Source organism: Etheostoma spectabile, chromosome 24 (genome assembly GCF_008692095.1).
Source record: "Etheostoma spectabile isolate EspeVRDwgs_2016 chromosome 24, UIUC_Espe_1.0, whole genome shotgun sequence".
NCBI lineage: Eukaryota > Metazoa > Chordata > Actinopteri > Perciformes > Percidae > Etheostoma > Etheostoma spectabile.
Genome location: NC_045756.1, coordinates 7188956 through 7203416, shown reverse-complemented (window position 1 = coordinate 7203416; position 14461 = coordinate 7188956). Strand labels below are relative to the sequence as shown.

The following is a 14461-nucleotide window of genomic DNA, read 5'->3' as shown; positions in this document are numbered from 1 at the left end:
GGGCTTGAAAACCTTTCAGCCAAATGTAGTGGAGTAAAAAGAACATATGCATCACATGTATAAAATACTAATGTGTACTTTAATACAGTCCTTGTAGTCTACTTAGGGACGGCTTGTTTTTTATGCGAGGGGCTACCGGAGGCGTTTTGGGGCCTTCAGTCAAAAAAGACAAGCCATGTAATACATTTTTCTATAACCCTCCAAAATGATTGGGAAAAAAATTCTTGACATACATTACTTGACATGACTACATTTTTGTTAACATCTGGTTCAACTTTTCAGAATAAAAGCTGGTCTGCTATATTTTTTGTATGTTGGTGTTTTCAGTTTTTTTTAACTAAACAGTACAGACATCATACTAATGGATACAATTATTAGTTTTCAGCAGATGTCTTAGTTACAACACGATGGAAATCACACGGTCTCTGGCTGACTTAACAGGGAGGGACCCATCTGCCAGCGATGGGGGGGGGGGCAGAGACTCAGAGGCACTTTGACATTTTGCTGTTTTCATGAATGCTAAAGTTGGATGACCCTCCAGTCGACAAAGAATAAAAAGACATGACCCATCCCTGTTTTCCTCCGCCGGTCCATTTCATAAATACCCTTAGTTACATCATTTACAGTCATGTGTGCAGTATTTGAAACTTCTAAAGTGGCAGTATCAAAACAATGACACAGGTTTGTGACAACTGCGAATCATCGACAACATAAATTTAGACAAATAATTACACGTCAGTTCTTGTGTTCTGCAAGAATTGCTGTTACGCTGACTTACCGCCATGTCAAAGACGTGTCGGGCATCTGCGATGGCCTGTTTGAACACAGAGCCTCCGGTGCACCCGCTGCCTACGTGAAAGCTGAGCCCGATGATCTCGGAGCCCAGCTCTCCAGCGCGTTCCAGCAGCTTGCCGACTGACGCCAGTTGGGCTCCGAACTTGGAACTGAGTTGTATCAGCGATTTAGAGTCATCCACTGTGATGCGGAGTACCAGTCTAGAAAGGAATCCAAAAACTTAATCAATCTTCTTAAATGGAAACTTATTTTTGGGAACAACAATCTTTGACAATGGCCCAGTATTAAGGAAGATGGCTGCTGTCGGCAGTGGAGAAACAAGCTACAATGTAAGTTAATAGGACAATTGTCCAGCTTGTATTTACCTTCACAAAAGTGCTTGTTTTGCCGCTGACAGACTCAGATTAATATTCTAAGTGACTGACAACAATTTGGTAAGGATTTCTGAGAAGGCCGACCTTTCTGTTAATTATTCACAATGCTTTGCAGGGTGTATGACATTTGAATCTGTCTTTGTGTGTCCTCCCTGAAGGTAGAAGACAACTGTTTGTCTTTGAGTCTTTCCTCCAAGGACAAATGCCACAAAGTCTGACAGAGCTAGGTTTATCATAACCGGTCCCGGGTCCCAGGTCGAGACCATAGCCTTTCCAAAGACAAGTTCTTTTCCAGCTAAGACATAACAACCAGTAGAGAACTTTGACACACAAAGGGCAGATTCAAAAAGACGTAACAACTCCAACTCGTCTGCCTGGGAAGATTAATGGTTACACTAAGATTAGGTATTTTTCTTCTCTAGGGGAAGAAGGATACAAGACGTAACAAGAAACTTCCATGACATAAAAACATCCGCAAAATTGCGTTCCCTTACGCCACCAGACTCCATGTAAATAAACAGTAATTTTAGCATTGTATAACACACTTCATTCAAAGTCAAGAGCAACAAAATATAACTGTTATAAGCCATTTTGGGTCATCTTTCCATTTTTCCAAAAATCACTACTTCAGTTGTGGTTGAAATAAAAACACACAGTTTACCGATTTACATGTAAAAATATGTTGGTTCTATACACGCTAAAAGTTCTGTTTTTTTAAATGGAGTCTGGTGGGGTAAACAGAAAGGTCTCAAAGAGTTTTTAAAGACCTTTCTTTCTCAGAAGGGATCCTTTCCATAATGTTGTCAGACACTTAATCTGAGTCTGTCAGCAGCAAAACAAGCATTTTTGTGAAAGTAAATACAAGCTGGACAATTATCCTATTAACTTGGACAGTAGCTTTACACTCTACGTAGAAAGCAAAATTATCAGTTGTTGTTCACCTACTTGGCTTTGGGGTGACAGAGAGACATTTTCAGGAGTTCATCCTCACTATCAAAAGTCATCACGTCTACTCCATGAGCACAGGCGTATTTGATGTGCGACATTGGTTTGGTTGTATGCGCGTAAATTATTTTATCGGGTGTCGCTCCGAGGGACAGGGCCATCTGGATCTCGGCCTGTGTTTGACAGTGAGAAGGATACAACCTCTCTCCATAACAAAGAAAACAAGACAGCGAGTTATTTGATTTTTTAAATTCTTCATCGGTACCTTGCTAGCACAATCCAAGCCTGTGTCCAGAGCACGCATCATCCTCAAAACTACCGCTGTGTTGTTGCACTTCACCGCATAGAAAGGCTTGACTCGAGGTAGGTTGGTGAGCCATCGGAGGTGCCTCTTGTACACGCTGTCTAGATCTGCCACATAGAACGGCTCTTCATTGTCCTAAATGAACAAAGTTCACATTATGAAGTGAAAAGAATCTTGACTATCCAACATTACTTTTACACACAGAAATTCATACTTCAGAAAGATTTAGGGACACGATGTCCCGGATACTTACCACTGAGCCGAGCTCTTTTATTTTACTGTCTATGACGTCTTTGATGGTCCTTCCGTTGTCCAAAATGTCAATGTCACAATTCTCAAGGGACAAATCAATGTTATACATTGTTCCTGCAAGGGATAACAAGCAAAGTCAAAGCATAGAGTTATTGTTAACGTAAACCTGGATTCCAATCCCAATCAACATTGTCCGTCTTTGTCCATAGCCATTTGTCTAGATCATGCCATGCTAATGTAGTCAAAAACCCAAACTGTAGGCCCATATGAGTAGGACCAAAGAGTTTTTTCATCTTACCCCGGTCCATGCTCCTCGATATGTCTTATGTGTATGTATTATCGCAGCCTTTCTATGAAGCATGAAAACTGGATGTGAGTTTGACAGTAAGTCCAGCTAACACTCATAAGGACATGTAGATTTTGATTGGCCAGTCTTGGCATAATCCCGCCCACCATTTCATAACCAACAAAGTGGAATAAAGACACACAGAACAAGTTGTAAGCAGTCTGCCAGGGGCATGAGTTGTAATAAAAATGTGACCAATGTTTACTTAAAAAGATTATGGCAACAAAGTGACACATAATATAATTGAATAGATTCTACAACTTTGATTAAAAAGTGTTGAATAAATGAACTAAATTTAATTTAAGGAGTACCTAAACAAACAAAGGTTTCCACATGTTTTATCCATATATGAAGAAAGCTTAGCATTATTCAAACATAGTCACTGAGGTTTTGGAAAATTATAATGCACTTTTTTGTCAGGAACATATTAAACACACAAGCAACAAAGTGAAAATGTGTAACCACGAGGATCTGAACCTTGCATACACCGTAACAGACTAGCCAACATTAGCTCATCTAGTTATCTCGTTACGGTGGAGGAGAGGTGGAGGCGCAGGCCGATGCCAGGAAAATTGGCAGAAGTAGATCACGTTAGCTGTATCTCAAAGGCCGTATAAAGGTTATATTTGGAAAAGTCACTTGAAATTGTGTTAACCGTCTACTTTTTCAGTCATTCATTGCCATGCATAAACATTAGGCCGAATCACTGAAACGTTAAGTTAGGTTAACATACTGTTTCTTTATTTCACCTTTCAGCCAGTAAAGTTGGACTGTCGGGTAACTGGCAGCAATGCAAAACAATGTTCGACTGAACTGTTACAGCAACTCATTGTAAAATACGATAATTAAACAAGTCTTACCTTTGTGAAAATGGCAGTATCTGAAATGCTCGATGACAATGTCCATGTGGCTGAAAATACAGTGGTGCTCATAAGTTTACATGCCCATGCTTAAGGTGACTAAAAATAGGAATAAAAAAAATCATGTTTTGGAAATTTATCTTAATGCCTTAATTAAAAAATGAGGTAAAATCCAACCTTAAAGGACACCAATTTTATTTGTGAATGAATAATGTATTGTTAATAAATAAAAGTGCTTCTTTAAAATACAGGGGTATAAGTATACACCCCCCTATGTTAAACTCCCATAGAGGCAGGCACATGTTTATTATTAAAGGCCAGTTACTTCATTCTAATTGTTTGCTCCTTATTCTGTGGTTTAAAACTGTTTGGTTTTCCCCAGAAGAGAAAACATTAAAAAACAACTTTTTTTAACAGTGTACATACATTTGAATATTTTTGATAAAACAGATTCTGATCAAAGTTGGTTGATTGATCTAAATATCTACAGCACCATTTATCCAACACATAACATACACACAACCATAAATAGAATAAAATGAGTATATTGCACAACGTCATAAACAAATAGATAAAACTACTTACCATTAACATATATTCTTTCAGATTAAAACGTTGATTGGAAAGGGGAAAACAAAGGGCAGAATATTATAGGCTGCTCAGCCAAAATGATTTCAAATGCCGTGAAATGGCATCCAAAGCCTAAACAACGTGGGGAAAACAGTCAATTACCATTGGAATGGATGGAAGAATAGACAAATAGGGCTAAGGCTCAACCAATGATCAGCTCCAGGAAAATCAAAGAAGCAAAGCTATCAGCTAGAAGCCCGGTTATGCAACTAAATATTAGAAAAGCAAACCCTTGAAACATAGTGAGACAAGTTATAATAGAGGTAAATTTGGAGACAGTACCTTATTTAATCATTAAATACATTAAAAGTGCCTGCACTAAGCTATTCAGCTGATAACACTAACTCGCCCATTGTATGACCAAGGTGAAAAAAAGCTTTTGGGGGGTTGTTTGGTTTGAGGTCGTGGCGCAAAGGACCTGATGGAGAATTCATTTTTATAAAGTCTTTTATTTAGGACCCTAGGGTGAAATTACTCCAAACAATCCCTTAAATGTACATGAAGTCACCTTTTGGAAAGATCCAGAAATATACTCAACTAGTTTTCAAATTGAACATACCAATAACTAGCAAATGTTGAAAGATTTCGGACTTAATGTCACAGAAGAGGGCAGCGACATTTTCTTTTTTACAAAGTTGCATAGACGTGTTTTCAAAAAAACCAACATTTATTCACAAAATGAAAAGCACAAAAGTAAAACAAACAAAATCTCACAACTAAAAAGACTTAAGCTAAAAAGGAGTAAAGAATGCATTTTTTTTTTTTTTTTACATAGATGAGATAGTTTACCTGAACTGAGCACGGCTGCATCTACAGCTGATTATTTGATAGCTCCCCCATCTCAAAGCTCTTATTTGGGACCGAGGAAACACGCGGGCAGCCTTCCTGGAAGCCGTGCAGCTATAAGGTTGCTAAGACACATCAGAGGAAAGGACGTCTCGTCCCTCTAAAACACATTTGCTTGTTTCCTCACTCCTCAGGTGTATCCCATAGCCCTTGAATTGCCTCCTCGAGTCCTCCACTTCTTTCCTCGCGTCTTAGTCCCTCGCACTGAGGCGGCACGGGAGAGACGCAAGGAAATCATCAGCTGTTTGGGCGGAGTTAGCGACTCCTTCAGCTGCTTTCCTGGATCCTCGCCTAAGGGTCCTCAAAGATCCCTTTGTGATGTGCATCCTTGTTCCTTGGGGCACAAATAAGAGCTTTGAAACGGCCTTCATCGAGCAGGGACAGAACTTTTGGTTAAGCCGAGGAGTTGTCAAATAAGGACCATGAGACGCAGCTCTGGTGTCTTTCCCCTCCAAGCGACATGAGAACAAGCACATGTACTTCAAACAGGACGGCCAAATGAAAGATGGCAGCTTTTTTGTTAAGGCCACATTGGTTGGACTGAACAGAGAACCAATAAAGGCAGACTTGGGGCTCCTCACAGCATTTTAGATAGCTAGATAGATATTCTATTAAGCCCAAGGGAAATTTAAGACATCCAGTAGCTTATACAAATATATCAAAGACACGCATATATTTCACATACATAAGAATCACTCAAAGAAATTTTAATCTTTAAACTTTTCTATGTCAGATTCAAATCAAAGGTTTGCCTACTGTTAATGTGTGTGTAGATGTCCATCTGTGTTCGATAAGTAACATGGTTAGAAAGAAGGATGTTTACATGCTAGACTCAGTGTCAAAGCCTGAACTAACAACTTAGCAGTTTGGCCGTCCAATAACTCGACTAAACGAACATAACAAAAATATCCAGTTGGTCTAGATGCCAATAAATCAAATCTATACATGAACATTAAAAAAAGCTAAACAGTTAACAACTTTGCTTAGTTGCTGTCACTATGCTAATGCTAGCCTAGTTGGTCCCATTACCACATGATGAAATCCTATTGTTGGCTGGGAGAACAAAGTCAAGCGATGCAGTCTCTGCATCCCAACTCTGCAGGCTGAGTGAAGCTTCAGTCCTGGTAGTTAACATGGTGCTAACTGCTTTTGTTCTTCAGTAGTTTAAGGTTAACTGGTAGCCTTTGTCCAAATCAGTGATAACTGGTTTACTGGGACATCTGCTAGAGAAAACTATCTGGAGTGCAGCCAAGAACAGCAGCCGCTGTTGCCCTTAGAGAGATGATGATGTCACAGCCCTTCAAACTTAGTCAGGAAGACTGGGGAGTCTGCTGGGAGACTGAGTTGGGTGGGTGTTCCTTGTGACTACAGAACAACTTCCATTTAGGAGAGAGATCGGGTCAAATCCATTGGCTGTTTGTTCTATTTTGAAAACAAGTAGACTTTATGTTTCCAAAATTAACAAGTTAATCCTTGTGATTCAACAGTTGCATTAAATTCACAATCAGATCAATTTCTTGATAGTGTATTGGATTTTTGACTTGGAAGGTGGAGGTGTTGAATCTCATATCCCTTTTTAATCATTTACTTTCAGGGGGTTTCAACCTGACTGAGGTTATTCGCTCTCCTTGGCCAAATGGTTTCTTTCTCGTGTGAATTCTCATGTGTATGTTTAAATTTCCACTTTCTGTGAAGGCTTTCTTACAGACTGAGCAGCTGAATGGTTTCTCTCCTGTGTGGATTCTCATGTGTTTCTTTAAACTTCCACTCACTCTAAAATCTTTTTTACAGACTGAGCAAATATATGGCCTCTCTCCTGAGTGGATTCTCAAGTGGGTCTTTAAATGTCCACTACTTCTAAAGTCTTTCTTACAGACTGAGCAGCTAAATGGTTTCTCTCCAGTGTGGGTTCTCATGTGTTTATTAAGATTACCGCTGTCTGTAAAAGCCCGTTTACAGACGGAACAGCTGAATGGTTTCTCTCCTGTGTGTGTTTTCATGTGTTTATGTAAACTTCCACTCTCTGTAAAAGCTTTCTCACATACGGAGCAGCTAAATGGTCTCTCTCCTGTGTGTAATCTCATGTGTTTCTGTAAACCTCCATTCTCTGAAAAAGCTCTACTACAGACAGAGCAGCTAAATGGTTTCTCACCTGTGTGAACTCTCATATGTCTACGTAAAAGTCCAGTTTTTATAAACGCTTTCTTACAGACGGAACAGCTAAATGGTTTCTCTCCTGTGTGGATTCTCATGTGTTTCTGTAAACTTCGACTCACTCTAAAATCTTTTTTACAGACTGAGCAGCTAAATGGCTTGTCTCCTGTGTGGATTTTCATGTGTGTCTTTAAATGTCCAATAATTCTAAAAGCTTTCTCACATACTGAGCAGCTAAATGGTTTCTCACCTGTGTGTAATATCATGTGTTTCTGTAAATCTCCATTGTCTGAAAAAGCTTTCTTACAGACGGAGCAGCTAAATGGTTTCTCTCCTGCATGAGATCTCAGATGTCCACTGGCGCCAAATCTTTTTCCACACTCTCTCTCACCAGTACTACGTCTCAGATCACTGCCATAGACTTCATTATCATTCAGAGAGTTTAAACCTGACTGAGGTTCTCTGGTCTCCTTCCAATCATTACTGTCATCTGTCTCAGGTTCAGAAGAATCTCCAGTCTCATCATCAGAATTCCAATCTGGATCCGAGTTTGTGGCTGGTTCTGGTCCTCCACAGTCCTCTTCATCAGCTTCTGTTTTGATCTCTTCAGTTAGTCTGTGATGAAGCTGTGAGAACTGAGGTTTCTCTTCTTCATCTTCACTCTTCACAGGGGCAGGAGTGAATAGGAACTTGGTGATATCAACCTCCTCCAGCCCTTGAAGCTGCACTTCACCCTGACTGGCTTGGAGTTCCTCCTGTTCCTCTTTAATGTGGGGAGGCTTTGTGTCATCCTGGTCTGGACTGGAGCTCCACTCTTGCTCATGTTCTTCACCCACAGGGGAAGGAGTGAATAGGAGCTTGGTGATATCAACCTCCTCCAGCCCTTGAAGCTGCACTTTATCCTCACTGGCCTTGAGTTCTTCCTGTTCCTCTTTAATGTGCGGGGGCTCTGGGTCCTCCTGTTCCAGACCGGAACTTGACTCCTGCTGATGTTCTTCACCAGCAATCACTTGCTGGACATCCATAGGTAAACCTGAAACACAGATAAGCAGCCATCCATGTGAATCTTAAAGAGCATTTATTTGATTTTTTTCCTCAACATGTCAAACTGTTGACCGCAAGCGAAGGCAGGAGGAGACAAAGCAAGAGTGGAAGTAACCACCGCTTTGTTGTTACAGGACACAGTCACCTATTGTTAAACTCCTGAGCGGCTCAATGCTTGTATTTTATGCTTTTTAGTGATGTCGATCTGGTTACGTTACCGAACTATCACGCCGCAATACGACTGACGAATCTGAACTCGCGTTACGTGATTGTCCACCACAGGGTGACGTCGGGTACATTTTTTTCCAAAAGTTGAATCGGGCGGTGGTTGGCCGATTTCTTTTTTTAAATATGTAAATAATCAATTATTTGTTATTGTTATGTGGTAATTGTTTGCAATGAATACACTACTAAATAATTCAAGGGCCTTGTAAATGTAGCAGTTATATAAAGGGATTCTTGCCTATAAAAATTACTGATTGTTATTTGTTATTTGAAGTTATCGGTTCTCTCTTGTCAAAGTTAAAAAACCTTTGGATTGTCTCTGGTAAAAGCATAGATGACTTGGTGGAACAGCTTCAGTTTATCTGCACTATCTGCATTATCTCCAATTTAGTGAGAGACATTTTCTTCTCAAAACATCGGAATTCCCGTTGAGAAAACCAAAGAAGTTGTCATGCCGTGTTTCATCCATAACCAAATGACGTTGGTACTACAGAGGACGGACTCAAGTTAATCAAACGGTGCCATGTTGACAGCAACAATGCAATTCAAAGTGCTTTACATAAAATATTAAAGAGTAAATAAAAACGGTCGTGACAATGGATGGTGATGAAACAGTGGATATGACACATGCCTTTGGGGTGGGAGATCTGGGTTCAATTCCCACTGCGATACATCAGCCAATGTGTCCCTGAGCAAGACACTTCACCCATAGTGGCTCCAGAGGCGTGCATACTCTGACATCTATAGCAATTTTAAAAGTGTCAACTAAATGACATGTAACTTAATTTATAATTAAACAAGCTAAAATAGAATAAGGACGTGGATTTGAAGCGATTTGCCCTCGGTTTGGTTTGGTTTCACACCAAGCGTACCAAAATGCGTCATTACAAATCACGCAAGAACGTCCACTCCTCTTATTGGCTGGATGTGTCTGGGGGAAGGAGCAAGTAAGTAAATACTGGAAGAAGGTCTTGTGTTCTGGATTACTTTGCTCTGCCGGCGTCTGTCTTCAAATGTAGCGGCAGCTGGTTTGACCCCGGAGATGCAAGTGACAGACAAACACACCTGACAACAGGAGACATTGGCTCAGAGTTGCGGAGTATGTATGGCTAGGCCGGTTTGAGTAAGGATTACATTCCCACCAGAGCTTGATTGAAAGCGTACCAAGACCACCTTATCAAGCAAGTCTTGGTACGCTTGTTTGGTTTGCTTTTGGTGTGCACCAGAGTTGTTAAAGCGCCCTAATATACAAATACAAGAATACAAGTTCCAGTGTAATAATTGACTGATTATTTGATTTAATAAGTTGCGGGGATGGATGAGTTTAGTTTTTTGAGTTTAGTTTACAGGGCAAGTGAAAATAAATCTTGAGCCTGAAATATTTTTTGGAAGGGGGGGGGTTCTACAGTGTAATGTTTCAATATGGCCTCATTAAAGCTAATTTGACTGGCAAAATACAGTAGTTAAAGTCCTTCTTACATGCAATAATAATAAAAGTCATTATTTTAAGAAGTAAAAAGTTTTGGAGACAATTTTTACTTCTTCTGACCATATATTAAATAAGAGTCAATGTAGATTTACATACTGCAATAAGATCAATCCTACACTGAATCATTGTGAAAACAAAACTTTCTAGATGTGGTATTACTTTGGACAGGTCATCATCAAAAAAAAGGGAATTAGTACCTTCGTGATTTTGTCCATGTTGACATTATATGCTTCATGTACATTTAAAAACGTTGCTTGTTTAGCTTTTCATATAGCCAGACGTCATTTGATAATGAATTATTAATATAGAGTGTCTGGTATCTTCCTTGAACAGACGCTGCAGCCGGGTGCTTCCCGTCTCCTCCCTTGTCCACTATTCACGCCCAGCGACATTTGTTTTTAACTTCTTTCTCAACTAAAGTTGCCGCTTGCCGCGTTACCACGGTGACCACACGCTGCACTCTCGCTTTTCGGCAAGGACCTGCCCTACGGTGCATGTGATTGGCTAGAACTTGTTTCATTGGTAGGTGGAAGTTTGATGATTGGTTAAACCTAGCGGATCAAAAACAAATCCAGTGTGGATTTGTTTGTTTTATTTATTGGTATTTTTCTAAAATAGCCATACCCCAGAAATCTGGCACCAGGCCTGAGTACTTTAAGCCCTGTGTTTATCTTAAGAAGGGTGGTCTTACTTTTCAGGAGGTGCTCATAGAGTCTCCTCATTTCCTTCACTGTATCCTGGACATCACCATCAGTCAGAGCGATGTGGTGGACTATGTCCCCGGAAACCTCCCCGTTGCGGCCCCGACGTCCAAAGAAAAGAATCGGGCAGCAGCCAAGGGCATTGAGTTTAAAAACCTGCAAGAAACCAGTGAAGGAAGATTAATGCATTTACTATTATTTACTATATGATTATTATTCAAACCTTGGCTTGACCAGACATGTATAAAGTACTAGAGACCCAGACTACAGTAAAAGTAGAAGTCTTGAGTAGAAGTTGAAGTGCTCTTTAAGCACCACACTTAAGTGGAAGTACTAAAGTATTCAGAATTTTTTGTACTTAAGTACTGCAAGTAGTTTATTTTAAAATGTACTACTCAAGTACTGAAAGTAAAAGTATTGTGTTATTTTGTTGGGTTTCTGTAAATAACATCACAGAGTACGGTCTAGACCTGCTCTTTTATGAAAAGCGCAATGAGATAACTGTTGTTGTGATTTGGCGCTATATAAATAAAAAGATTGAATGTAGTTATTAAAGAAAGCATTTAAAAGTTTGAATATATCATATCATATTGTTTATATTATTTCAAATGTCTAGCCAAAATGGACACTCACAATTCCTTTGGCTGTAGCAGCAGTACGAGGACAGGAATGTAAAACACCGCGGCATGTCATGAACCACGGGTAGCTAGTTAGCTAGCGCTTACTAATAGCTCAATCTTTCGGGAGGCACTCCGACAAATGAAAACATGAACTTTAAGTATGGCCAGGGGTGGTCTCCTTCCTCACCCTCACCGCTACGATCGCTCAAAGTTGAAGGTGTCATTTCTAGGTCTTCCATCTCGAAACAAACTTAAAAAAAGCTCAAGTGTTCTCAATACAGGCCGGCGGCAGAGCAACAGGCAGAACGGGAGCAGGCGCGGTCTTCTTATGAAACAACTTGATTGGCTGATGAGCCAGCTTCATCAAACCTGGTGACAGAGCTGTCTACCGCTTTAAGAATTAACGAGTAACGATGCAGCACCTAAAAAAGTACTAAACTCATTGAAAATATGTAGTTCTACTTCGTTACTATACATCTCTGGGCTTGACGCATTAGCATAACAGGAGTTTAGCCATGTAAATTTGAGGCCTATTGGCACAGGAAATGTTAACTTCCTTTTTGCAAGCTAAGCTTTGGGCCTTCGGTCACAATATTTTGATATTTCATACATGACGTGATAACGTTACAGTGTAACAGACAAACTGATTGATGATAAAACTTTGTGGTTTGTTACAACCCTACTGGTGGTCTTTCACATTCACTAAAAGCAAGACTGATTGAGAAATAAGATCATTATGTATAGTCTGAGAGGCCAAACCCCCTTTTGAATTAGAGTGATTATTGTATTTTCTGGACTATAAGTTGCATTTATAAAAAAAAAATCCCCTATTCACACTTTTCTGCCCTTTCTCTGCGACACTTCATGGATGTGAAACGTGAGGGGGACCTCGTCCATGTTGATGTGTTAGTATGATCCGGTGACAGGTTGTGTTCAGTTACCTGCTTTCCAACGAACTCATGAAAACTGTCGACCTTGGCTTGGACGTCTGCTGCCGGTTTCGGACACGTCCGTTCTCTGATAAAGAGGTGGTTGCGTTGCAGGAAGCGCTGACACCAAGAAGGCCCGCCTGCAAAGTCCTTTAATTTCATCTCCTTGGCAACTACCACGGCTTGGAGACGCAACTGCACCAGTGACACGCCTCTCCCGGCAGCACGTTGTTCAAACACCCATTTTTGGACTCGTTCCTCCAGCTCTGGCCATCTCGGTTTCAGCCCGCGATTAGCTTTTTTTGTCTTCTTCATTGCAGAAAGAGCAGCCTCTATTTTTCGCCAGTCCCTCACAAGTTTCTCACTCACTCCAAAATTTCTTTCTGCTGCTCGATTACCGTGTGCGGCTGCATATTTGACTACCTGCAGTTTGTAATCAGCAGAATAGGATTTTCGCTTTTGCGGCATTTTGGTTGTGTTCAGTCTTTCAGTTAATTTTTTCAGGGGTACAGGAGCAGCATATAGTTGTCACAAGCCTAGAGCGCCCTCTCGCTGCTGTAGACTATAATGATAACTCCTTGGTTCATGTCAGTCAATATGAATTAATGTTTAAAAACATATTGAACTATATATATTTTGATCTCTAAGTCGCACCTGACTTTTAAGTCGTAGATCAAGCCAAACTATGAAAAAGTGTGACTTATACTCCAGAAAGTACAGTAGAACTCACTGATAGCTGGGCCGACTTAATGCTCCTGCTGGAGTTTCTGTGAGACTTGACAGTAGATGCCCAGCTACACTGGTTCAGCTTGGCTTGTTTTTTTTGTAATCCTTCATTAAACTGCAGAGGGCAGACACACTCCACACATGTCATCCTCCCGAGGGAATTTGGGGCCTGACAGGAGGGGCATGGCTTTTTTTGGGGCTTTGTCATTCTGCAAAGGAAAGAGAAACAGAGTTTAGCTTGGAGATGTTTGCAGTCAGTTTGTTACAGTATCAAATAGACAAATATAATGTGCATTCATAAATATACATAATATAAATATAATGTTCCTTGGTACTCCTTCTCCATGAACAACGTGAAATCAAGGAGCGGGGTAACTTAACCCTAACACTTGAGTCCCCCGGCTCCTCATTTGCATAAAAATGGAATCCAGTCAACTTAATGCAAATGAGGAGCAGGCGACCCAACACAAAGTAATTTTTCAAAGATGACATAAAAAGCTCTATTTGGAAATAATAAATCTTTCTTCAATACTGCTGTGATTTTGTAGGGGAGTGCATCTACATAAAAGAAAAAATGAAAAAAAAAGGTATTTTCTAATGTTAACCATTCTTTGTTGAACTGTAATGCTTTAACACCAGAGGAAGTAAGTGCTGTGACTAACATTACTGTTCTGAAGTGATTTCGAGGGAAATTAGGTAGAATTATGCTGGTTAACTAGCATGACACCATTGTATTCATAGAATAATCAATCCAGGCTAACGTGTATGACACAGCATGTTGCTTCCTCTAAATGTCAGGATGTGGTCAACTAGCGGGTCCAGCTAATAAAATCTGTGAAAATGACGTTAGATCGGACCCAGGCTTCTGTAGTAGCTTAGTGTTATGTTTCCAGTGTCGCCGCTCCGAACTGTAACGTTAGTTGGGACAGACAGACTCCATGTTTCTTTAGGCTAACTATATTAGCTTTAGCAGCTTTCTGCTTGTTTCTTTAGGCTAACTATATTAGCATTAGCCTGGCCTGTAGCAGCTTTCTGCGGGGGGAAAAATGGCCGGGAGATGTTGTGATTATGTCGTATGTAATTTAGTTTGTATTTAAAGCGAACATAAAACACTGACTGCTGTAGCTTCACTGGCTACCCATCAAAACTATGCACATCACTGTGTTAGCAGCAGCTGCTGCCTACGGTGCTTATCTACACACGGAGAGCCTCACTTCCCAT

General features: G+C 40.3%; 3 protein-coding genes across 4 annotated transcripts in view; 1 reads left to right on the top strand and 2 right to left on the bottom strand.

The window, feature by feature from the left end:
• Positions 1-2978, bottom strand: part of LOC116674236 (ornithine decarboxylase) — a 32013-nt gene extending 29035 nt beyond the window's left edge. Inside the window, exons 1-5 of the mRNA XM_032506839.1 lie at positions 2969-2978; positions 2672-2784; positions 2380-2553; positions 2115-2287; positions 779-995 (exon numbers count right to left, since the gene is read on the bottom strand). Coding sequence (XP_032362730.1) covers positions 779-995; positions 2115-2287; positions 2380-2553; positions 2672-2784; positions 2969-2978 — 687 coding nt within the window. The remainder of the gene's footprint in view (positions 1-778; positions 996-2114; positions 2288-2379; positions 2554-2671; positions 2785-2968) is intronic.
• The window catches only part of LOC116674034 (gastrula zinc finger protein XlCGF57.1), a 138681-nt gene that overhangs the window by 38952 nt on the left and 85268 nt on the right, over positions 1-14461 (top strand). The gene's annotated exons all lie outside the window — the stretch shown is intronic.
• The window catches only part of LOC116674025 (zinc finger protein 436), a gene marked incomplete at its 5' end in the record, with an annotated part of 11480 nt that continues 2291 nt past the window's right edge, over positions 5273-14461 (bottom strand). Inside the window, 3 exon segments of one of the 2 annotated variants that reach the window (XM_032506509.1) lie at positions 5273-8539; positions 10956-11121; positions 12527-13449. In XM_032506509.1, coding sequence (XP_032362400.1) covers positions 6933-8539; positions 10956-11121; positions 12527-12982 — 2229 coding nt within the window. In that variant the 3' untranslated portion in view covers positions 5273-6932. 2 annotated transcript variants of the gene reach the window in all.